This window comes from Schistocerca serialis, chromosome 11 (assembly GCF_023864345.2).
Source record: "Schistocerca serialis cubense isolate TAMUIC-IGC-003099 chromosome 11, iqSchSeri2.2, whole genome shotgun sequence".
In the NCBI taxonomy this organism is placed as follows: Eukaryota; Metazoa; Arthropoda; class Insecta; order Orthoptera; family Acrididae; genus Schistocerca; species Schistocerca serialis.
Window position 1 is genome coordinate 53,307,855 of NC_064648.1, and position 26,130 is coordinate 53,333,984.

The window sequence follows — 26,130 nt, forward strand, 5'->3', positions numbered from 1 at the left end:
ATAGGCAGCAGCCTGCATGCTGCTGAACGTGGCAAAAAGCATCTTCAGCTGTTGGTGAACTGAGGCCAGCTCCTCCATCTGCACACAGTGTGCACACATTATATCCATTCCAGTACTACTATTCAAGAATTAACAGTAAAACACACAGAGAAAGCAATATATTTAGCTTGCTATTGTTCTGATTGCAAGGAAAACGTTTCTGAAGAAGAGAAATTTGTTAACATCCAGTATTGATTTATGTGTCAGGTTGTCATTTCTGAAAGTATTTGTATGGAGTGTAGCCATGTATGGAAGTGAAACATGGACGATAAATAGTTTGGACAAGAAGAGAATAGAAGCGTTCGAAATTTGGTGCTACAGAAGAATGCTGAAGATTAGATGGGTAGATCACATAACTAATGAGGAAGTATTGAATAGGATTGGGGAGAAGAGAAGTTTGTGGCACAACTTGACCAGAAGAAGGGATCGGTTGGTAGGACGTGTTCTGTCTCAGTCATGTCCAGTCTCAGGACTGAAGACCACAACAACAACAACATTGTTCTGATGTTTCACCAGTGGAGGCTAATGCGTTATTGCGCTGTGTAGATTTTAATTAAAAGAATTAAGAGCTGTGCAACAGACCACGAATACACTTTAAAGTTACTAAGATATGGGATTGCACCTCTTGACTACAAAAGCATGGAAGGAATGTAATCATAAAATGAGACGGGGAGAGGGAGGGAGGGAGGGAGAGGGAGAGAGAGAGAGAGAGAGCTGCATATGAAGGGCTTATTTCAATAGTGGTACAAGTCCATTACCTTCACTTTTCTGCCTATAATGCTTTTGAAATTAATGATCCAAACAAAGAGAAAGAAAGATTCATGTCTAGCAAGAAGCCATATGCTTGAATATTTGTGGTACCTCAACTGCAGATTTTTCAGCACTCATTTAACTTTAGGACTCTGTATCTCAAGATGAACAAAAATGGACTTGTACCACAATTGAAATAAGCCCTTCATATATAACTTGATTCTGAAACAACCCTGATTAAATTACAGTGTTGTTAGCAGTCAAATAATGTACGGGCTTCACCTTTGTTTCAAGTAATGGTAACCTAATGCATACATGCTAATTGATTTTGAGTGCTATGGGTGTTATTTCAGGCAGAATTTGGCTGCTCAGTAATGCTGCATTCAAGAAGCAGAAATTGTTGACTAAACAAGATCATGAAAGTTAGCCCGAGGTAAAGTTACATATTTTTGGTTAAACATAAATGGAAGGAGTCACTATCACTGCAAAATAAATTTTTGTTCATATCTAATCTCAACAAGTCAAATATGCATGTGTTGTCTGTTCTTTTGGACATGTCCAAGGGGACAGACAGTATTTTGATCCTGCAGCCACAATGACTCAGGGACAAAGGAAGTAGAGACATTAGTTGTCTGTGGGCATTAATTTACATCAATGGGGAGGGTTGAAAATTTGTGCTGGACCAGGAATTGAACCCAAGTCTTATGCGGACTGGGCATTGGCAGTGACGACTATGCCATCTGGACACAGTGGTCATCACATCTGCATGGACTACTCTAGCATGCTTCCTCTCAGACCCAAATTCTGAACTTACACACCACTGATGCAGTGCTCATTCTCATGATCTTCCTTACACATGGTGTCTCACTGGTTCCTGTAAGAGTTACTGTGGTGTGCATCTACACTGAAAGGATCATTGGCTGACATCACCTTAATTACATATGTGGTGTCCATTCGTTTCATTTAGCCAGCGTTGTGGACATGAATGTGTAATATCGGCATTCCCTATTTGTGATCATTTCTTGGTAAAAACAGTTGTCACAATATGGTATAATTTTGCTTGCTGGGATCAACCCACAACAATGGGAACAAACATTCAGCCGGTGTGATATTCCTCCTCTCACTGTGCCATTATGGTCAGCACTCACTCATTGTGTAGCTTCATCACTGCATCTGAAAGGGGCAACAATGCATACTGGGAGCATTAAGTGATTGACTACTGATACCTTGTATTTTCTACTGGTTTGAATAAAATATGCTTACCTTTCAGTAGGTAATTATGCATCCCCTACTGTTTTCTGCTGGTGTCACATACTGCAGTTTGAGCCCCTGAGACAAGCAGTTGCTGGCTATTCAAAACAAACAAAAGACAACTCTGTAATAGACGGCACAAATCTATGCATTACAGTTTTGTAAATGTGAGATTACATCTCTGAAACTTACTCATTGCTGCTACATAGGGACCCTACAATTTTCCAGAGATCAAAAACTAATAAAAGGTCTGATCTGATTCTTAAACTCTGCTCAAAATTAGGTGATAGTAGTTCATCCACAGCTTGACTCTACAAATTAAAAGATGTTCTCTTGCCTCACTAAGAAATGTTCATTGCCTCTTCAGCCAACAGCCAAAAAGTGAGCCTAGAATGTCCTCTGAGCCCAACCAACAGATTTTGTTGTTGCACATGAACCACAGTTCACAGCTGGCCAATAGAACTTTACACCATATCTCATATGAGACAGTGGCTGATACAGAAAAACCTCAAGGAGGGCTCACTAAAAATATCTTGAGCTACCTTTACTTCTACTGTAATAAAAGCTAATCAAGTCATATGGAAAGAGTAAGAAAGTTTTATTTAAACTGATTATACACATATACAAGACAATGCCATCTTTTGATATAAAAAAGTTAGAATTGTGGTTCTGTACCTTAAATGATGAATTCTGTGCACCTATTCTTCCTGACAAATTGGTTAATTACATTGTCAGCAGGACAAGCAATGTCAGAGTGAGTGTCCAACAGAGCTAAGCCATTAAGTCGATCCTCCTTCATTCTTGACCTCAGCCATGTCTTTGTACACCGCAGTGTTGAAAAACTTCTTTCTACTGTAGCAATAGACAAATTTTTGGTACAGCGTGTGCAAAGTAGGATAGTCAGATCTAGGACAGAGAAACAAATCTTGCATAACAAAATCACAATCATTAAGGGCATTTATGATCGTTGTTTGTATTGAAGAGTCTGTCCCATTAGTCTCTTTTTAATCACAAAGTGTGAGTCGTCTTCAAAATACAGTAGTTCAGTTAAGCACTGGTTTAGTTTATGCCCCAGATCAATACCATCATGTTCCAGTAGTTGTGATGGAAAAAGGATGTTGAATTTAAAATCATAAATATTTTCTTCAGCAAAATGGTCTCTCATGCCAGTTGTAACATGATCCAGTGTTGGAATAAAAAGTTACTTTCCAATATGTCATAGCATCATTATTATGATCGCATTATGCTGAATGTCGAATATAATTTTGCTTTAGCCATTGCCCAACGTCCAAGATACAGTCTTGTAAGATTTTACTGACTGGATATGTTATGCGCATGTCACTTAGTGAAAATAGATTGATAAGAAACTTCCCCCCCCTCTAACCTTCTCTCCCCCACCTTCTCTCCCCCCACCTTCTCTCCCCCCACCTTCTCTCCCCCCACCTTCTCTCCCCCCACCTTCTCTCCCCCCACCTTCTCTCCCCCCACCTTCTCTCCCCCCACCTTCTCTCCCCCCCACCTTCTCTCCCCCCCACCTTCTCTCCCCCCCACCTTCTCTCCCCCCCACCTTCTCCCCCCCCACCTTCTCCCCCCACCTTTTCCCCCCACCTTCTCTCCCCCTCACCTCCCCCCCACCTTCTCTCCCCTCCACCTTCTCTCCCCTCCACCTTCTCTCCCCCCAACCTTCTCTCCCCCCAACCTTCTCTCCCCCCACCTTCTCTCCACCCACCCTATCTCCCCCCACCCTCTCCCGCCACCCTCTCTCCCCCTTTCTCCGCCCACCCCCTCCCCCCACCCTCTCTCCCCCCTACGGCGTTGTAACCACACCCACTATTCCTCAAATTGGGCCTAAACGCCTGATGGGTTGCACAAGTTACACCCATAGTGTGTCCCCTTCTGCACCTACAATCATGATGGACTTTCCATGGCACCCGAAATCCAGCACGGTAGCCAGCCCGTTGTGGTGGGGTCGTCATGTACCCTCTAGGTTGTGGCCCCCTGACAACACAGGGATCGTACTGCCGATACCTAAGCTGCACCCTCCCCATGTCGGCCAAGGAGTTGATGCCTGTCTTCTTGGGGCATCAGGACTCCCAGCAATGGTCATCCTGCCAGGTGGCCCTTGCTGAGGCTGGGTGGCGCCCTTGGGGAGAGCCCCTGGTCGGAGTGGGTGGTATCGGGGCGGACGTTTCGTAGATGAAACGTCAACATGTATCAGGCCGATCTGCGGCCGAGTCTTTTAAAAAGGAAGGTACTGTCTCTGGTTCTGGTTCTCCTGCCCTTTCCCCCTTGGCCACTCCCTGGGAGGAAGGACAGGCCCGCCGGCTTGGGGGGAAGTACTTCCCGCACTATTTAGTCTGTTCTCGGACCACTTCCAAGCCCATGTTCTTTGTCCAGCACATCGAGGACATCTTCAGGGAAATCGAGGCTCTCAGTAAAATGCGTTCGGGGTCCGTTCTTATAAAGACCACCTCCGCCACACATTCGGTGGCGCTCCAGGTGTGCGACCGACTAGGGGACATCCCAGTGTCCATTGTCCCGCATCTGGCACTGAATAGGACGCAGGGGGTTATTTTTCATCGGGACCTCCTGCTGCAATCTGATGAGGAGCTCCGGGCCAACCTGGAGCGCCCAGGCGTGCATTTCGTCTGGCGAGTCCAGCGCGGCCCCAAAGACCGTCGCATCGACACCGGGGCCTTTATCCTCGCCTTCGAGGGGGCCGTTCTCCCGGAGAAGGTAAAGGTGACGTGCGACCTTAGGTCCCGCCTCCTATGCGCTGCTTTCGGTGTTCACGCTTTGGGCACACGTCGTCACGGAGTGAGGCTGAGCCCCTTTGTGGCGATTGTGGACATCCTCTTCGGGAGGAACATACATGCACCCCACCACCTCGGTGCGTCAATTGTCCTGGCATCCACTCGCCTAGATCATTAGACTGCCCCGCATATCAGATGGAGAAGAAGATTCAAGAATTAAAAACTTTGGATCGTCTCTATTATTCTGAGGCCAGGAAGAAGTATGACCGCCTCCATCCCGTGATGTTAACAACTTCGTTTGCCTCAGTCGTGTCCACTCCTTCCACAGTATCCTCACCCTTATCCTGTCCCCCCTCCACCTCCTCACCCCATCCAAGGCTATGCCTCCGCCTCCCAAATCCCTCCCTTCCAAATCCTCCTCCCCCTCCGCCACCTGAGAAGCGATCCTCTTCTCGGGCATCCATCGGGGAAACGATCCGGACGCCAGCTTCTGAGGTCCGGGGTTCCAAAACGGACCCCGCACGTGAGGACCTTCTTCGGGTCCCGCCCACCATCCCCGTGCCTCATCGGACTTCTAAGAAGGCCTCCAAGAAGAAGTCTTTATCCCCCTCTCCACCCCGGCGCGTTTCGTCGGACGCTCCATCCGCGAGTCGCTGCTCCCGGCCATCCTCAGTTTCGCCGGGACGCTCTGCTGCCAGGCGCTCAGCTGGCCTCTCGTCGGCGAATGATGCTGCCCCTCGTACGCAACCTGGGAAAGCGGCCGCAGCTGGCGACGACTTGATTGAACAGGATCCGCCTCCCGCTGGTTGTAGTGTTGTTCCCTTGAAACCTGGCCCTCCGCGGCCGTCGAGGTGACAAGCTCTTCACCCGTTTTGTTCCCCCTTTTTTCTGACTAGCGATGGCTTTGTTACATTGGAACATCAGAGGTATTCGATCTAATCGGGAGGAATTACAACTGCTCCTCCGCCTGCACTGTCCGCTCGTCCTTGGTCTCCAGGAAACCAAGTTGCGCCCAACTGACCGTATTGCTTTTACCCACGGGGTCATGTTGCTCGTTCGGGACGATGTCTATTACCATCCCATCCCATTGACCACCCCACTCCAAGCAATAGCTGTCCGTATTACTCTTTCTGCCTGTACTTTTTCTGTTTGTACCGTCTACACTCCATCGTCATCCGCAGTTAGTCGGGCTGACATAATGCACCTGATTGTTCAGCTTCCTCCGCCGTTTTTATTTTTTGGCGACTTCAATGCCCATCATCCCCTTTGGGGCTCTCCTGCATACTGTCAGAGAGGCTCCCTCTTGGCGGATGTCTTCAACCATCTCAATCTTGTCTGCCTCAATACTGGCGCCCCGACTTTCCTCTCGGACTTTACTCATACCTACTCCCACTTGGACCTCTCGATCTGTTCTACCACTCTTGCCCGTCGGTTCGAGTGGTATGTGTTGTGTCTAGACAAGACAGCCTAGACACAATGAGAGGAAACCGAAAGGCACGCGCTAAGCTAAAGCAGGATGGCGTGAGGTCTGAAACAGGATTCGTAATGAATGCTATAAAGAAAAGTACATAGCTTCTGGAATACTTAACTTTAATCCATCCTTTCGGTACATCTGGAGATTGTGGCGATACAAGTGAGACTCTTTAGATACATGCAATGTTACTAATGGCGCCTTGCTAGGTCGTAGCCATTGACTTAGCTGAAGGCTACTCTAACTATCTGCTCTGCAAATTAGCGAGGCTTCGTCCGTGTAGTCGCTAGAAAAGTCGTCCGTACAACTGGGGCGAGTGCTAGTCCGTATCTCGAGACCTGCCTTGTGGTGGCGCTTGGTCTGCGATCACACAGTGGCGACACATGGGTCCGACATGTACTAATGGACCGCGGCCGATTTAAAGCTTCCACCTAGCAAGTGTGGTGTCTGGCGGTGACACCACAGTATGTCCTTTCTGACACCTATTCAAGCGACCACTTCCCCTGTGTCGTTCGTCTCCTGCACCACACCCCATCCCCACGTCCTTCGAGCTGGGACATACCGAAAGCTGACTGGGGACTTTACTCCTCCCTGGCGACCTTTCGGGACCACGATTTTCTCAGTTGTGACAGTCAGGTCGAATACCTCACGGCTGTTATCATCAATGCTGCCGAACATTCCATTCCTCGTACTACCTCTTCTTCACGTCGTGTTTCCGTCCCCTGGTGGAAGGAGGCTTGTAGAGACGCAATCCGTGCTCGACGACGTGCTTTACGCACCTTTCGCCGCCATCCTACGTTGGCGAATTGTGTTGGATACAAACGACTCCTAGCGCAATGCCATAGAGTCATCAAAGACAGCAAAAAAGCTTGTTGGGCCTCTTTCACCAGCTCCTTTAACAGTTTTACTCCCTCTTCTGTCGTCTAGGGTGGCCTGCGCCGGCTGTAGGGCATTAAGGCCCACTCCTCGGTACCTGGCCTGACTTCAGTTAATGAGGTCCTTGTTGATCCTGTGGATGTCTCCAATGCCTTCGGCCGCTTTTTCACGGAGGTTTCAAGCTCCGCCCATTGCCACCCTGCCTTCCTTCCCAGGAAAGAGGCAGAAGAGGCTCAGCGACCTTCCTTCCACTCGCTGAATCTGGAAAATTATAATGCCCCCTTTACTATATGGGAACTCGAACGTGCACTTGCACTGTCCCGGTCCTCTGCTCCGGGGCCAGATGCCATTCACGTTCAGATGCTGGCACACCTTTCTCCAGCAGGCAAAAGCTTCCTTCTTCGTACCTACAATCGCGTCTGGACCAAAGGTCAAGTCCCCATGCGTTGGCGTGACGCCGTCTTGTTCCTATATCCAAACCCGGGAAGGATAGACACCTTCCTTCTAGTTACCGCCCCATTTCTCTTAGAAGCTGTGTCTGTAAGGTGATGTAGCGCATGGTTAACACTTGGTTAGTTTGGATTCTTGAATCTCGACAGCTACTTACCAATGTTCAATGTGGCTTTCGTCTCCGCCGCTCCACTGTTGACCACCTTGTGACCTTGTCGACATGCATCATGCACAACTTTTTGCGAAAGCGCCAAACGGTAGCTATGTTCTTCGATTTGGAGAAGGCTTATGATACCTGTTGTAGTGGAGGTATCCTCCGCACTATGCACAGGTGGGGTCTACGCGGTCGCCTGCCCCTTTTTATTGATTCCTTTTTAACAGATCGAAAGTTTAGGGTACATGTGGGTTCCGTCTTGTCCGACGTCTTCCTCCCGAGCTCAGGGCTCCGTCTTGAGTGTAGCCCTTTTTGCCATAGCGATCAATCCAATTATGGATTGCATTCCGCCTAATGGCTCAGGTTCTCTTTTTGTCGATGACTTCACGATCTACTGCAGTGCCCAGAGAACATGCCTCCTGGAGCGCTGCCTTCAGCGTTGTCTAGACAGCCTATACTCATGGAGTGTGGCAAATGGCTTCCGGTTCTCTGAAGAGAAGACGGTTTGTATCAACTTTTGGCGATATAAAGCGTTCCTTCCGCCATCCTTACATCTCGGTCCCGTTGTCCTCCCATTCGTGGAAACAACTAAGTTTCTAGGGCTCACACTGGACAGGGAACTTTGTTGGTCTCAGCACGTCTCTTATTTGGCTGCCCACTGTACACGTTCCCTTAATGTCCTCCGAGTTCTTAGTGGTTCATCTTGGGGAGCGGATTGCACTGTCCTGCTTCGCTTGTATCGGTCCATACTCCGATCAAAGCTGGATTATGGGAGCCTACTCTACTCGTCTGCTCGGCCATCCCTCTTACGCCGTCTCAACTCCATCCACCAAAGGGGGTTACGTCTAGCGACCAGAGCCTTCTACACTAGTCCCGTCGAGAGTCTTTATGCTGAAGCTGCCGAATTACCATTGACCTACCGGCGTGACGTACTGCTTTGTCGGTATACCTGCCGGCTGTTGTCAATGCCCGACCACCCCTCTTATCAGTCCTTCTTCGCCGATTCTCTCGACCGTCAGTATGGGTTGTATGTGTCTGCCCTGCTGCCCCCAGGAGTCCGCTTTCGTCACCTGCTTGGACAGTTGGATTTCGCCCTCCCTATCACCTTCAGAGAGGGTGAGAGCCCGACACCACCTTGGGCCAGTCACACCTTTATTTACACTGATGGCTCCAAAACTGACGATGGTGTCGGCTGTGCCTTTGTCGTCGGGACCGTCACCTTTAAATACCGGCTCCTCGACCAGTGTTCCAGCCTTACGGCCGAGCTCTTTGCTCTCCATCAGGCCGTTCAGTATGCCTGCCGCCACCGCCATTCGTCGTATGTAGTCTGCTCTGATTCACTCAGTGCTCTTCAGAGCCTTGGAGCTCCATATCCGGTCCATCCCTTGGTGCAACGGATCCAGCAGTCCCTCCATTCCTTTGCTGAGGATGGCTCTCCTGTCGGCTTTCTGTGGGTTCCCGGCCATGTAGGAGTGCCTGGGAATGAGGCTGCTAATGCTGCAGCCAAGGCTGCAATCCTCCTGCCTCGGCCAGCCTCCCATTGTGTCCCGTCATCTGACGTTAGTGGGGTTGTTTGTAAGAGGCTTGTGTCCTTGTGGTGGGACACTTGGTCATCACTTCAAGGAAACAAGCTCCGGGCGGTAAAACCGTTCCCAACTGCTTGGACAACCTCCTCCCGACCATCTCGGCGAGAAGAGGGACAACCTCCTCCCGACCATCTCGGCGAGAAGAGGTCCTTCTGACCAGGTTGCGGATTGGGCATTGCCGGTTTAGCCACCGCTACCTGCTCTCCGGTGACCCAGCCCCGCAGTTGCCTTGTGGTCATGCATTAACAGTGCGCCATGTTTTATTGTCGTGTCCCCGTTTTAGTCAATCTCGTGTTGTCCTGTCTCTGTCATCTACTTTACAGGATATTTTAGCAGTTGACGCTCTAGCAGCTGCTCATGTTCTTCGTTTCATTACTTTGACTAGCTTGTCCAGAGACATCTAACTCTTTCACTTATTTTATCTGCATCTTTGTAAGAACTTTTTGGTGTCCCCCCCCCTTGAGTTTTACTAGATTCTATGTGCCATTTAGGAGTGCCTGGGAATGAGGCTGCTGATGCTGCAGCCAAGGCTGCAGTCCTCCTGCCTCGGCCAGCCTCCCATTGTGTCTCGTCATCTGACGTTAGTGGGGTTGTTTGTAAGAGGCTTGTGTCCTTGTGGTGGGACACTTGGTCATCACTTCAAGGAAACACTGACTGGGCGCTAATGACCTCAGTACTTGAGCGCCCTTAAACCCCACACAAAAAAAATCCCCCCACCCTCTCTCCCCCCTCTCTCCCCCCCCGCCATCTCCGCCCGCCCTCTCCCCCCACCCTCTCCCCCCACCCTCTCACCCCACCCTCTCACCCCACCCTCCCTCACCCCACCCTCCCTCACCCCACCCTCCCTCACCCCACCCTCCCTCACCCCACCCTCTCTCCCCCCACCCTATCTCCCCCCACCCTATCTCCCCCCCACCCTATCTCCCCCCCACCCTATCTCCCCCCCACCCTATCTCCCCCCCACCCTATCTCCCCCCCACCCTATCTCCCCCCACCCTATCTCCCCCCACCCTATCTCCCCCCCACCCTATCTCCCCCCACCCTATCTCACCCCCACCCTATCTCCCCCCCACCCTATCTCCCCCCCACCCTATCTCCCCCCCACCCTATCTCCCCCCCACCCTATCTCCCCCCCACCCTATCTCCCCCCCACCCTATCTCCCCCCCACCCTATCTCCCCCCACCCTATCTCCCCCCACCCTATCTCCCCCCCACCCTATCTCCCCCCCACCCTATCTCCCCCCCCACCCTATCTCCCCCCCACCCTATCTCCCTTCCCCACCCTATCTCCCTTCCCCACCCTATCTCCATTCCCCACCCTATCTCCCTTCCCCACCCTATCTCCCTTCCCCACCCTATCTCCCTTCCCCACCCTATCTCCCTTCCCCACCCTATCTCCCCCCCACCCTGTCTCCCCCCACCCTGTCTCCCCCCCACCCTGTCACCCCCCCACCCTGTCTCCCCCCCACCCTGTCTCCCCCCCACCCAATCTCCCCCCCCACCCTACCTCCCCCACCCTACCTCCCCCCACCCTACCTCCGCCCACCCTACCTCCCCCCAACCTCTCTCCCCCCCACCCACCCCGTCCCGCACAAACCCACAACCCTGTCTCCCCCGCCCCAACCGACCATCCGGTCTCCCCCACCTGAACCGACCACCCGGTCTCCCCCACCCCAACCGACCACCCCGTATCCCCACCCCAACCGACCAGCCCGTCTCCCTCTCACACCCCCTCTCTCTACCCTCCCTCCCCTCTTCTCCCCTGTCTCTCTTCCCGCCCAGCCCCCTTCCCCCCTCTTCCCTCCCACCTCTCTTTTCCCTCTCCCCTCTGTATGACAGTGTCATGTAGGAACAAGACACAGATGCCCTCTCTTCGTTTTTCAGTTTCTTGAAGACCCATTAAGGGCTGATGACCATAGTGTTTGGGTAAAGCAAGATCCCGAACTGAAACACCATGCTGCCGGATCTGAACATAATGTAAGTTTTCACACAAGCACTCTAATGTCCAGGAAGTGTAGTAAGAAACTCTGGTTAGATATGTTATTTATAGGGTATTACCAATAGCATTTTAACAGCACTTGTAACAAGAATATCTTTATGAACCATTACCCTTGCATTAATTTTTTATTGTGATTCTATGTAATGAATGCCTTAAGTACATATTTGGTGTCAACGGAGCAAGGAAGACTTCCTCTTGGAAGTAATTGTTAATCTTGTTACATGTCAGTGTCACAGTGCTGTAACATGTGGAACTATGAAATGTGATGGGTATATATTCTAGAGTTCCCAGTCACTATTCACTGTAGTATTTACATCATTACTGATATCCTGCTGTGTGAAGTGGCCGTGCGGTTAAAGGCGCTGCAGTCTGTAACAGCAAAACCACTACGGTCGCAGGTTCGAATCCTGCCTTGGGCATGGATGTTTGTGATGTCCTTAGGTTAGTAAGTTTTAATTAGTTCTAAGTTCTAGGGGACTAATGACCTCAGCAGTTGAGTCCCATAGTGCTCAGAGCCATTTGAACCAATATCCTGCTGTGTAATTCCTTATGATTTTCCCCCAGTACACATGACATAAATTTGCATTGTTCCCTAAAGAGCAGGCACTGGAAATACATGATGATATGGCTAGAAGCTGTGGAAATAACAAGCTCCGGGTGGTAAAACCGTTCCCAACTCCTTGGACAACCTCCTCCCGACCATCTCGGCGAGAAGAGGGTCAACCTCCTCCAGACCATCTCGGCGAGAAGAGGTCCTTCTGACCAGGTTGCGGATTGGGCATTGCCGGTTTAGCCACCGCTACCTGCTCTCCGGTGACCCAGCCCCGCAGTTGCCTTGTGGTCATGCATTAACAGTGCGCCATGTTTTATTGTCGTGTCCCCCTTTTAGTCAATCTCGTGTTGTCCTGTCTCTGTCATCTACTTTACAGGATATTTTAGCAGATGACGCTCTAGCAGCTGCTCGTGTTCTTCGTTTCATTACTTTGACTGGCTTGTCCAGAGACATCTAACTCTTTCACTTATTTTATCTGCATCTTTGTAAGAACTTTCTGGTGTCCCCCCCCCCTTGAGTTTTACTAGATTCTATGTGCCATTTAGGAGTGCCTGGGAATGAGGCTGCTGATGCTGCAGCCAAGGCTGCAACCTCCTGCCTCGGCCAGCCTCCCATTGTGTCCCGTCATCTGACGTTAGTGGGGTTGTTTGTAAGAGGCTTGTGTCCTTGTGGTGGGACACTTGGTCATCACTTCAAGGAAACACTGACTGGGCGCTAATGACCTCAGTACTTGAGCGCCCTTAAACCCCACACAAAAAAATCCCCCCACCCTCTCCCCCCACCCTCTCCCCCCACCCTCTCCCCCCACCCTCTCCCCCCACCCTCTCCCCCACCCTCTCACCCCCACCCTCTCACCCCCACCCTCTCACCCCCACCCTCTCCCCCCCACCCTCTCCCCCCCACCCTCTCCCCCCACCCTCTCCCCCCACCCTCTCCCCCCCACCCTCTCTCCCCCCACCCTCTCTCCCCCCACCCTCTCTCCCCCCACCCTCTCTCCCCCCACCCTCTCTCCCCCCACCCTCTCTCCCCCCACCCTCTCTCCCCACACCCTCTCTCCCCCCACCCTCTCCCCCCACCCTCTCCCCCCACCCTCTCCCCCCACCCTCTCCCCCCACCCTCCCCCCACCCTCTCCCCCCCACCCTCTCTCCCCCCACCCTCTCTCCCCCCACCCTCTCTCCCCCCACCCTCTCTCCCCCCACCCTCTCTCCCCCCACCCTCTCTCCCCCCACCCTCTCTCCCCCCACCCTCTCTCCCCCCACCCTCTCTCCCCCCACCCTATCCTGACCCCCCACCCTATCCTGACCCCCCACCCTATCCTGACCCCCCACCCTATCCTGACCCCCCACCCTATCTCCCCCCCCACCCTATCTCCCCCCACCCTATCTCCCCCCCCACCCTATCTCCCCCCACCCTATCTCCCCCCCACCCTATCTCCCCCCCACCCTATCTCCCCCCCACCCTATCTCCCCCCACCCTATCTCCCCCCCCACCCTATCTCCCCCCACCCTATCTCCCCCCACCCTATCTCCCCCCACCCTCTCTCCCCCCCACCCTCTCTCCCCCCCACCCTCTCTCCCCCCCCACCCTCTCCCCCCACCCTCTCTCCCCCCCACCCTCTCTCCCCCCACCCCACCCCCACCCTCTCCCCCCACCCTCTCCCCCCAACCCTATCTCCCCCCACCCCATCTCCCCCCCACCCTCTCTCCCCCCACCCTCTCTCCCCCCACCCTCTCTCCCCCCACCCCCTCTCTCCCCCCCACCCTATCTCCCCCCCCCCACCCTACCTCCCCCCCCACCCTACCTCCCCCCACCCACCCACCCTATCTCCCCCCCACCCTCTCTCTGCCCACCCTCTCCCCCCTACCCTATCCCCCTGTGGGTTCGGGGGTAAGAATAGGCCTGCGGTATTCCTGCCTGCCGTAAGAGGCGACTAAAAGGAGTCTCAAACGTTTCGGCCTTCTGTGATGGTCCCCTCTTGGGTTTGACCTCCGTTTTTTTCCAAATTTCCATTGTTAGTACGTGCCATTTGGGGAAGGTCACCTTATGTGGTGTTTTTCTATTGGTCCATCATGCTCCACCATCTTGCATGTTACCTATTGTCGTGTGGGGGGGGGGGGGACTACGCCCAACATCTTCTGGGTTGTCTCCTTCTCGCCTTGTGCGCACTCTTCTTCTTAGCGCCTACGACAACTGTGGACCCTTTCAACACCTAAAATCCAGCACGGTAGCCAGTCCGTTGTGGTGGGGTCGTCATGTACCCTCTTGGTGGTAGCCCCCTGACCACGCAGGGATCGCACTACAGATGCCAGAGCTGTTTCCTCCCCATGCATGCCAAGGAGTATGTGCCCATCTTGTCTGGGGCACGGGGACTCCGGGCAACGGGATATTGGCCAGGTACCTGTTGCTTTGGCTGGGTGGCACCCTTGGGGAGAGCCCTCGTTCGGAGTAGGTGGCATCTGGGCGGATGTGGCGCAATGAAGCACAATAAATCACACCAAGCTGGTGGTCGCACGGCTAAGCGTGGTAGAGTAGACTTTGATGCTGCACACTATGACCCTCAGTCGTTCCCCTCGTTGGCTGCGCCATGGGAGGGATGCTGATCTAGTTCCAAGCGGGAGCCTTACGTACCGCAATACCTTGTCTGCAGCAGGACTGATGGTGACTTCTTTCTTACGACGAAGCCTCTGTTTTTTGTGGAACACCTGGAGGATAAGTTTGGGGAAGTGGCGGGGTTGTCTAAAATGAGGAATGGGTCCATCCTCCTCAAGACGTCCTCCCCAGCCCAGTCACGAGCGTTGCTCTTGTGTGATAAGCTGGGTGACGTCCCTGTTACCGTCACTCCCCACAGTAGCTGAAATATGGTCCAGGGGATTATTTACCATCGTGACCTCTTGTTACAATCCGATGACGAGCTGAGAGCCGACTTGGAACGACATGGTGTACATTTTGTCCGTCGTGTACATAGAGGACCCAAGACTAACAGGGTGGCCACCTGTGCCTTTATCTTGGCCTTCAAGGTTGATGTCTTGCCCGAGAAGGTCAAGGTGATGGTTTACCCTTGCGACGTGAAGCCATACGTCCCTCCCCCGATGCGGTGCTTCCAGTGCTGGAAGTTTAGGCATATGTCCTCCCGTTGCCCATCCAGCGCTACATGTCGAGATTGCGGACGCCCCTCTCATCCCGATTCTCCATGTGCGCCTCCGCCTGTATGTGTCAACTGTGGGGAGCACCACTCTCCATGCTCGCCGGATTGCCCCGTTCTTCATAAGGAGTGGAAGATCATGGAATTTAAGACCCTGGACCGGCTTACTTATCGAGAGGCAAAACTGAAATATGAAAGGTTGTATCCTGCTTCCATTCGAACATCTTATGCTGCAGCCACGTTATCGTCGCCCACGCGAGCGACCGTCGCCCACGCGAGCGACGGTTGTCGCCTCATCTGTGCCGCCTTCAGTGGGCCCTCGGGGCTGTGTATCTCTGTCTGCCCCCCTCGTGTCTGATGGCGAGCCTTCCTCTGTTGCCCCCTTAGCAGTTGGGGGCAAACCCTCTTCTGTTGCTCCCCCCACGCTTACTTCGGGAGTGACATCTGCTCCACGACCGGGAGGCTCGATCCCTTCCTCTCCTTCTCCGCCGGCGTTGCCTCCGCCGGTTCCTCTCTCGCGGAAGGGGTCCCTCGGGGCTCTCCCTTCCTCTCCCTTCTCCTTCTCAGCCAGATGTCAGCCAGTGGCTGAAGGTTCCGCCACCTGCTGGTCGTAGGGCTTCTGCGTCGTCGTCCACCTCCGACGCTCCTTCAGAGAAGCTCTCCCAGCCCTCTCATCCTAAGGGCCGACGTGAGAAGAAGGAATGGCATGTGTCCAAGAAGAAGGACGTTCCGGCGGTTTCAGCACCGCCTGCTCTACATAGTCCTGGCTCCGGGGATGAGGTGGAGATCCTCGCCTCTGCCGCGGATCTCGCCCTCACGGAACCCTTGGGGGCCTCTCCTATGGACTCAGCTGACTCTCCCCCAGTGGCGGCAGTTGGCTCTGAAGCGCTGTCTGCCTCTTAGTCGCATTCATGCCCTCCCAGTCCCTTCCTGCTTCCATTCTCCAATGGAACTGCGGCGGTTATTTCCGCCACCTGCCTGAGCTCTGGATGCTTCTGAGTGTTTCCCATGTTCTCTGCATTGCTCTGCAGGAAACTTGGTTTCCTGCACTGTGGACCCCCGCCCTTCACGGTTATCGGGGATACTATAAGAACCGTGCTGCCTGTCAACGAGCGTCAGGTGGGGTTTGCCTCTTTGTTCACCACTGTGTCTGTAGCTCGCCAGTACCCCTTCAAACGCCTTTAGAGGCAGTTGCTGCCAGGGTTAAGCTCTCGCCGGCTATTACTGTTTGCTCTGTTTACATTCCTCCGGATGGGGAGCTCCCCCGACATGTCTTGGCTGCGCTGCTGGCTCAACTCCCGACACCATTGCTGCTTCTGGGTGATTTCAATGCCCACAACCCTCTATGGGGTGGGACTGTCTCTGATGACCGCAGCCGGGCCGTGGATCATTTGTTGGCTCAGCTCGACCTTAGCCTCTTGAACACCGGTGCTCCCACGCATTTCAGTGTGGCCCATGGCTCGTTCTCGGCCATCGATCTCTCTCTTTGCAGCCCCGGACTTGTCCCATCCCTCCACTGGAGGGTGCATCCTGACCTGTGCGGTAGTGACCATTTTCCCATCTATTTGTCACTACCCCAGTGTCGTTCTTCTGGGCGCCTGCCCCGCTGGGCTCTCCATAGGGCTGACTGGGCGGTTTTTACTTCCGCTGCAACCATTGAGTCTCCCCCACAGGGTGACATTAACGAGGTGGTCCGCGTCTTAACCACGTCAATTATTTCGGCGGCCGAGGCTGCCATCCCCCGCTCTTCTGGCCTCCCGCGGAGGAAGGCTGTACCCTGGTGGTCGCCGGAGATTGCTGAGTCTATTCGCGACCGTCGGCGGGCTCTCCAGCGTCATAGGCGGCACCCGTCTCTAGAGACCCTCATCTACTTTAAGAGGCTCCGTGCCTTGGCCCGTCGTCTAATTGCACGGCGTAAGGAGGAGTGCTGGGAGAGGTATGTCTCATCCTTGGGCTCCCATGTCTCCCCCTCGCTCGTGTGGTCCCGGATCTGGCGGATTTATGGATACCAGACCCCTATGGGTGTCCCTGGGATCTCCTTGGACGGCGCTGTCTGCACGGACGCTGCCGCCATTGCTGAACAACTTGCTGCGCACTTTGCTAAGAGCTCTGCAACTGCAACTTATCCCCCCGCCTTTCGCTCTCTCAAGGAGCGAGCCGAGCAGACGCCGTTATCGTTCCGCACGCGTTGTCCTGAAAAATACAATGTTCCTTTCAGCGAGAGGGAATTTCTCGCTGCCCTCGCCGATTGCCCTGATACTGCACCAGGACCGGACTGCATCCACGCACAGATGCTGAAGCATCTCTCCAGGGACTGCCAGAGACACATCCTCACCATCTTTAACCGCATTTGGAGCGAGGGCGTGTTCCCGTCGCAATGGCGAGAGGGTCTTATTGTCCCCATCTTGAAGCCCGGTGCGGACCCACTGGCAGTGGACAGCTATCGTCCCATTACCCTCACCAACGTTTTGTGCAAATTGCTCGAACGTATGCTGGGGCGGCGTTTGTGTTGGGTCCTTGAGTCGCGCAGTCTCCTCGCTCCATCCCAGGGTGGCTTCCGTCGGGGCCGGTCTGCCACGGACAATTTGGTGCGGCTGGAATCTGCTATTCGTACGGCCTTTGCCCAACGTCAGCATCTCGTTGCTCTCCAGGGACTGCCAGAGACACATCCTCACCATCTTTAACCGCATTTGGAGCGAGGGCGTGTTCCCGTCGCAATGGCGAGAGGGTCTTATTGTCCCCATCTTGAAGCCCGGTGCGGACCCACTGGCAGTGGACAGCTATCGTCCCATTACCCTCACCAACGTTTTGTGCAAATTGCTCGAACATATGCTGGGGCGGCGTTTGTGTTGGGTCCTTGAGTCGCGCAGTCTCCTCGCTCCATCCCAGGGTGGCTTCCAAGACTCGAGTTATGCACTTCTGCAGGCGTCGGACGGTCCACCCTCATCCTGAACTTTACCTCGATGGCCACCTACTCGAAGTGGTGGACACTTGCCGCTTCTTGGGACTCGTGTTTGATGCCCGGCTCACATGGGTTCCTCATGTTACTCAGCTGAAGCAAAAATGCTGGCGGCACCTCAACGCCCTCCGCTGCCTTAGCCACACGTCTTGGGGTGCAGATCGCTGCACGCTGCTGCGATTGTACAGAGCCCTTGTGCAGTCCCAGCTTGATTATGGGAGCCTGGCCTATGGGTCTGCGTCACCCTCAGTGTTGAAGTTGTTAGACCCCATACACCACTGTGGGGTTCGGCTTGCAACTGGCACTTTTCGCACCAGCCCCGTGGATAGTCTACTGGTGGAGGCCGAGGTTCCCCCGCTGTGGATTTGCCGCCATCGTCAGCTCGCCGACTATGCTGTCCATGTGCATTGCTCGCCAGGCCATCCCAATCGTCGCCTGCTTTTCCCTGCCATGGTCCTCCATCTGCCCAAACGGCGACCTAGGTCTGGGCTTTCCGTAGCTGTCCGTATCCAGTCCCTGCTGTCAGAACTGGGGTCATTCCCTCTTCTGCCTCCCTTCCGGGTCCGTACACCTACGCCTCCCTGGGGTTTGTCCCGGCCGTCCGTCCGTCTGGATTTGGCACAGGGACCCAAGGACTCGATTCCGCCTGTGGCCCTCCGTCGCCGTTTTCTTGCGCTCCTCGCCTCATTTTCGGACTGTGAGACTGTCTACACTGATGGTTCCCTGGTTGATGGTCGCACTGCCTACGCTTTTGCTCATGCTTAGCATGTTGAGCAGCGCTCCTTGCCGGCTGGCTGCAGTATTTTTACTGCAGAGCTGGTGGCCATATTGCGCGCTCTTGAGCATCTGCGTTTCTGCTCAGGTCGGTCCATCGTCATCTGCAGTGACTCCCTGAGCAGCCTTCAGGCCATCGACCGCTGCTATCCCTCTTCTCCTCTGGTGTCCTCTATTCAGGAGTCTGTTTCCGCCATTGCCCGTTCTGGTCGTTCGGTGGTCTTGGTTTGGACGCCAGGTCATGTTGGCATCCCGGGGAACGAACGTGTTGACAGGCTGGCCAAAGGGGCGATCGACACCCCAGCTTTGGAGATCGGCCTCACGGCTCGCGATCAGCAGCTGGTGTTGCGCCGTAAGGTGTTTGGGATGTGGTCTGCTGAGTGGTGAGGCATGACAGCGCCTAATAAACTGCGGGCTGTCAAGGAGACGACCGATGTGTGGCGCTCCTCCCTGCGGTCTTCTCGCAGGGACTCTGTTATCCTGAGTCGCCTCCGCATCGGCCATACATACCTGACGCACGGCCATCTTTTGTGTCAGGAGGATCCCCCCCTGTGTCGGTGTGGGTCCCGGCTGACGGTCGCCCACATATTATTGCAGTGTCCCCGACTGCGCCCCCTGCGGCAGTCTTTTAATCTGCCGGGCACTTTGCCTTTGATTTTATGCGACGATGCCTCCATGGCTGACAATGTTTTACATTTTATCCGTGCTAGTCCTTTTTATGGTTCTATTTAGGGGGTCCTGCACCTTTCCCTTTCTGTGTCTTTTGTCCTCGCGTCTCCCAATATTTGTTTTGTTTTGGTGTGTCGTCGGATGGTTGACTCTTTCCCTTTTATTTTTGTTCTTGTGGTCAGTCAACCAGTCTCCGGCCATCTTCTTTTCTTCTGTTTCTTTCTGTCTGGTGTTCGTCTGTATTCTTCTTTTCTGTAGTGTTCGTCGCCTAATTTGTGTTCTTTAGTGCCTGGGGGGGGGGAGGCTCCTTCCCCTTGGGGTTTTATCTGCTCCGCGACTTTATGTCTCGCATGTTTTTGGAATGGGGGACTGATGACCTTAGCTGTTTAGTCCCCCTTAAACATCCCAACAACCACCACCACCACCCCACCCTATCTCCCCCCACCCTATCTCCCCCCACCCTATCTCCCCCCACCCTATCTCCCCCCACCCTATCTCCCCCCACCCTATCTCCCCCCACCCTATCTCCCCCCACCCTATCTCCCCCCCACCCTATCTCCCCCCCACCCTATCTCCCCCCCACCCTATCTCCCCCCCCACCCTCTCTCCCCCCCACCCTCTCTCCCCCCACCTTCTGCCCACCCACCCTGTCCCGCACAAACCCACAACCCGGTCTCCCCCGCCCCAACCGACCACCCGGTCTCCCCCGTCCCAACCGACCACCCGGTCTCCCCCGCCCCAACCGACCACTCAGTCTCCCCCACCCCAACCGACCAGCCCTTCTCCCTCTCCCACCCCCTCTCTCTACCCTCCCACCCCTCTTCTCCCCTGTCTCTCTTCCCTCCCAGCCCCCTTCCCCCCTCTTCCCTCCCACATCTCTTTTCCCTCCCCCCTCTGTATGACAGTGTCATGTAGGAACAAGACACAGATGCCCTCTCTTCATTTTTCAGTTTCTTGAAGACCCATTAAGGGCTGATGACCATAGTGTTTGGGTAAAGCAAGATCCCGAACTGAAACACCATGCTGCCGGATCTGAGCATAATGTAAGTTTTCACACAAGCACTGTATTGTGCAGGAAGTGTAGTAAGAAACTCTGGTTAGATATGTTATTTATAGGGTATTACCAATAGCATTTTAACAGCACTTGTAACAAGAATATCTTTATGAACCATTACCCTTGCATTAATTTTTTATTGTGATTCTATGTAATGAATGCCTTAAGTACATATTTGGTGTCAACGGAGCAAGGAAGACTTCCTCTTGGAAGTAATTGTTAATCTTGTTACATGTCAGTGTCACAGTGCTGTAACATGTGGAACTATGATATGTGATGGGTATATATTCTAGAGTTCCCAATCACTATTCACTGTAGTATTTACATCATTACTGAAATCCTGCTGTGTAATTCCTTATGATTTTCCCCCAGTACACATGACATAAATTTGCATTGTTCCCTAAAGAGCAGGCACTGGAAATACATGATGATATGGCTAGAAGCTGTGTAAATAACATTAAATTTGGTTAATTTTGATGATAATGTGTGGAATGCCACATTCATTTGATTAATGACCAAAAATTCCTCTTGTTTATGCGTTTACTGTTGGAAGATTATTTGCATCTTTATATTATCTGAGTTTAATTTTGAAATGTTGCCACACATGTATATCAAATTTGTATATGGGAGTACAACCATCCGATAGAGTAGGCCATAGTGCCTCTGAAACCAGAGTGGATTATGTAACAGGTTTAGAAAGTGAAAGTATGCCAAATAAATACTGCACAATGGCTGATAGCAAAATCAGGGGCAATAGAACTGATTTGGATGCATTCTAACACACTCTCTTCCGAATTGATAAGTTGGATGATACTAATGAGAAAGGAATATTGAGAGCTGTCATATACACACAAAAGATAGCAAGCAGTTATAATTCACAGATTATTTTCTTCTTTCAGTCTGTTGAAGATCCATTGGGAATATCTTGGCCCAATGATTTTATCAAGGAGGATCCTGAATTAAATATAACTGAGAATACTGTAAGTATGTACATCTCTGATGTATTGCATGTATTCAAGTAGTATGTCTTTTGTTATGTGTGTAGAGTAAAAGATGCATTGCAGTGTAAATGTCACAGATTGACAGTTTTCTGGAATTTGTTGCTGTTCGTAATTGTTGAGTATTCTTGTACTCCTGCACTTGACTTTCATATCACCTCTCACGTTCTGACTGTTTTAAATAGAAGTGGCAGGGTACTAGTAGCTGGTATAATTTTGTTCTCTGTAGCCCTTGTTGATATCAACTACATCGTATAATGGTTGTTTGTGATGGTCACGAAATTCACATTTAGATGAAGTGTAAGTTCTAATAGTGGAGGTGATTTGAGAAATATTCCTACTTTCAACAACTTCTGATACATAGAATTCAAAAGAACACTGGCTGTTCTTATATTTTGTGTGAATCATAGTTATTCTTGAGTTTGTCCTAATTTTTTTTTGGGATTTCAAAAACAGAGATGAAATTTGTGGGTTCTAGATCAGCCCCGATATGTTGACCACAACCTGTACATATTGTGGCAGCTTCTGTGGTACCTGTTGTATTACTTATAAAATTTTCATTCATAAAAAATGTTGTGTCTAGACAAGACAGCCTAGACACAATGAGAGGAAGCCGAAAGGCACGCGCTACGCTCACGCAAATGGGCGTGAGGTCTGAAACAGGATACATAATGAATGCTATAAAGAAAAGTATGTAGCTTCTGTAATACTTAACTTTAATCCATCCTTTTGGTACATCTGGAGATTGTGGTGATACAAGTGAGACTCTTTAGATACATGCAATGCTACTAATGGCGCCTTGCTAGGTCGTAGCCATTGACTTAGCTGAAGGCTATTCTAACTATTGGCTCGGCTAATGAGCGATGCTTCGTCCATGTAGTCGCTAGCAAAGTCGTCCGTACAAATGGGGCGAGTGCAAGTCAGTCTCTCGAGACCTGCCTTGTGGTGGCGCTCGGTCTGCGATCACACAGTGGCGACACGCGGGTCCGACATGTACTAATGGACCGCGGCCGATTTAAAACTACCACCTAGCAAGTGTGGTGTCTGGCGGTGACACCACAGAAAAACTCTGTATATGTCTTATGTCTTTTGGTGGATGATTGTACATAGCTGAAGCCATGTATGACCTCACCATTCGAGTCCTGGCAGATCTAAAGAAGAAAGATTATTTTTTAAATATGCTTAATGACCTTGCTAAGGGAAGGAGAAGCTCACATTGGTAAACGTGTCACAGGAATGAAATTAGACAAGTATTGGGGAGCATTCAACACACATTTGCGAAGGTTGTGTACCGGCTCACTCTTGACCTCATTGTTCATAAACAAACTTGTTGCAGTTACAAAACATTCTTCAGGCACGAAATGTTGGCTTCTTCAACACAAAAATGTGTAGTGGTTATACAAGCATACAGGACAAGGAACCAAATGATCATGCTAGGGACAGCTCAGAGAGTGTGTAAAGGAATGTAGCTGATTCACAGCTAACAGGCCAAGACTTTGTCACAGAGACTCATGTTATGCCATTTTAAACAAATGAAAGGGATGCATTGGCATCGCAAGTAGACGACAGTAAGTGAAACAGTAGTAGTGTTGTTCCATAAGAAGGGTTTTACAGAAATGAGAATGCCATGCATAGTAGTCAGGGATGTGCATATGAGGAGTTTGGCTAAAACAGTGATCTGTAGTGTGTCCTAGGGCATAGCTGTAGTTATCAAAGTGGCTGGATTGCCATGAAAATACAAAAGGCCATACTGGCCTTTGTATGCAGCCCAAGAGATCACAAGCCGAGCAATATGTCTCCATGGCACCAGGGCCAGAGGTTCAGGGATAGTGTCCACTGCATGGAGTGCTGCTCCCATAGCAAGCGTTCAGAACAGTGTGTTGCTGATTGTGTGGTCTGGAATACCATGTCATGTGGTTGGCACTGAAATCACTGACGTGTACCCCACTTGTTACTTTGAAAATATGTAACTTAGATTAACCCTTTCCACTCCAATGTCGAGTGCCATTCGACATCGCGAAATTTGTTTTCCGCTCCGATGTCGAGTCTCATTCAACACGACTTTTTGAAGCTCTCAGACGTATTTTGAGTCTACTAGGCATTATTGCTGCAGTGTGCTGCCATCTAGGAGAACTAGTGTTAACTCTGTCTCGAACAGTAGCAGCTGTGTTAAGTCGAAGATTGTAATTATTAAGTTCAAGTCCACACACTCAAAATGGCTAGTTCTTCATGTAGTCCTTCCTGAGGAAGAGATTTTAGATCTTTTGGAGCACTCTAAGTGAAAACGAGAGTGAAAATGATTTTGATTATGATAGTGATTCTTTTCAAAACAATTCGAGTGACAATGACAAAGAAAACAGTGACAATGTGCATGTTTCTAGTGATTCAGCAGAGGATTCGTGGCGAATGTGGAGCGACACTGACACTGACTTCACAGATTTTCCTTTTGACGAATCAAAGTGGGGTTTTATAACAGAAAATAGTTCTGTTCCATCATCGCCCATCGGATTCTTTCAATTAATTTTTACAGATAACATATTTCAACAAATAGCAGATAAAACGAATAGGTATGCTACATCAAAAACACATAAAGTGACACCACTTCCACAACATTCTGCATGATGGGACTGTTACTATGGAAGAAATGAAACGCTTCCATGGTGTGCTGTTAATATGGCATTACAAAAGTGCAAGAACTTGCAGGACCTTTTTTCAAGAGAATGGTTACAATCATCCAACTTCTTTCCAGACTGTTTTAGTCGCCAACGATTTATGCAAATTTTCTGGGCACTTCATGTCTTTAATCTGACGAGTGCTACACATGTCAACAGTCAGGTTCAGTCACGTATGAGTAAAGTGACAAATGTACTGAATTACTTGTCTGGCACGTTTGTCTAAATTTATCGACCATATCAGTATTTAGCTGCTGATGAATCTACAGTATCGTTCAAGGGTTGTGTATTATTCAAAATGTACAATCCTCAAAAACCAACAAAATGGGGACTCAGAGTTTATGTAATTTAGGATTCATCAAATGGTCATATCTGCAGTTTGATATCCTATTTTGGCGCTGTAACAACTGAGGCATTGATTTGTCCACACTTGAATTTTTCTGAGAGAATAGTTCTTCAGCTGCTAGCTAATATCAGAAATGCTACAGGGCAATCAGGGTATCATTTGTACACTGACCATTTTTATACAAGTGTTGTATTAGCTTATGAGCTGTTGAAACAGAACTTTCATCTCAGGAACAATTCAGGCCAATCGCAAAAACCTTCCAGCTGCAATCAAGAAAGGAGCTCTGCGTCTAAGGAAGCACGAAATAAAATGCCTCTGCAACAACAAAATGATGGTTCTGGCATGGCAAGATAAACGAACAGTTCTCGTGCTTTCTACAAAAGCCAATAACTCAGTGTCAGTTATAGAAAGGAAAGGGAAGAAATAAAGAAACCAAATGTGATTATTGATTATACTTGAAAGATGGGTGAAGTTGATCGATCAAACCATTTTACTTCCAGTTACGGTTTTCTAATGAAAAGTCTCAAGTGGTGGCGAAAACTATACTTCTGGCGGTTGGAGGTAGAACTTGTAAACAGCTATTTACTATACAAGAACCATTGTGAGAAAAATAACTTGACAATACCGTCTCACAAAGCATTCTGTAAAAGTGTTATAAGACGATTAGTTGCTGAAGGAAGAACTCAAGGAGAGAAACGAGGATGTCGTTCAACTTCTGATGACGAGGAACACTTGAATGGAAAGTTGCACATTATCAACAAGCTTCCTGGGAACCAGCATAAGGACTGTGCAGTGTGCTCAGACAGAAAAAAAGAAAGGTGGCAGGTGCGAAACTGTGTATTACTGCAAAACATGCTCAGGAAATCCAGCTTTCCACCCTGAAGAGTGTTTCAAAAAATACCACACAATGGAAAGTTTTGTACTGTAAAAGCTTATGTAAATATATGAATGAAAGCACACATTTTGTTTTAATGTACACCCCAATTGTTTGCCAGGGACCACATTGTTTCCACAAAGAAATCCGCGCAAATCGCTGCAGTACACTGCCGCCCAGGCAGCGGCGATTTAAATAAGAGCACGCGGAGCCGCCATGTCTCTGCCTTATGGAGTGCAAAGGGTTAAACAGTGGTAGACATCTGAGAAACCTATGAACAGGCTGTGTGACCATAACAGTGATCCTGAGTAGTACATGCAGTTGTGCAGTGAATGTCTTAGCTCTGTCAGATAGAGGGACATGTAAGCTTTGTGGTCTCAGGAGCATAAAATGCAAGAGCTTAATAATGATGCAGAAAAATAGGGCTGACCATTTTGATAGTGACACATGGCCAGCAGGATTCTGTATTAATTGTGGAATTGGGAATTTTATTAGGTAATTGCATGAGAAGCTAGAGCAAGCTATCAAGATAACAAAGTAATACTTTGTTGGAGAAGAAATTCAGTGCCAGGCTGCTACATCTGTTACTGGTAGGTTCAAACAACACACAAGTGTAACGGACATCCTTCAGGAACTCAATCGAGAATTCCCAGAGGGAAGGTGATGTTCCTTCTAGAAACACTATTGAGAAAATTTAGAGAACTGCCATTTGAAGCTGACTGGTGAACGACTTTGTTGTTTCCAACATACACAGCACAT

At 50.8% G+C, this 26,130-nt stretch overlaps 1 protein-coding gene across 6 annotated transcripts in view; it reads left to right on the plus strand.

Annotated features, from left to right (window-relative positions):
- LOC126427299 (putative zinc finger protein 66) overlaps positions 1-26,130 on the plus strand; it is a 138,579-nt gene that overhangs the window by 19,739 nt on the left and 92,710 nt on the right. For 5 of the 6 annotated variants that reach the window (XM_050089601.1, XM_050089600.1, XM_050089605.1 and 2 more), the window contains exons 4-5: positions 20,378-20,470; positions 21,381-21,461. In XM_050089601.1, the coding sequence (XP_049945558.1) occupies positions 20,378-20,470; positions 21,381-21,461 (174 nt within the window). The remainder of the gene's footprint in view (positions 1-20,377; positions 20,471-21,380; positions 21,462-26,130) is intronic. The other variant, XM_050089602.1, reaches the window with a different exon arrangement.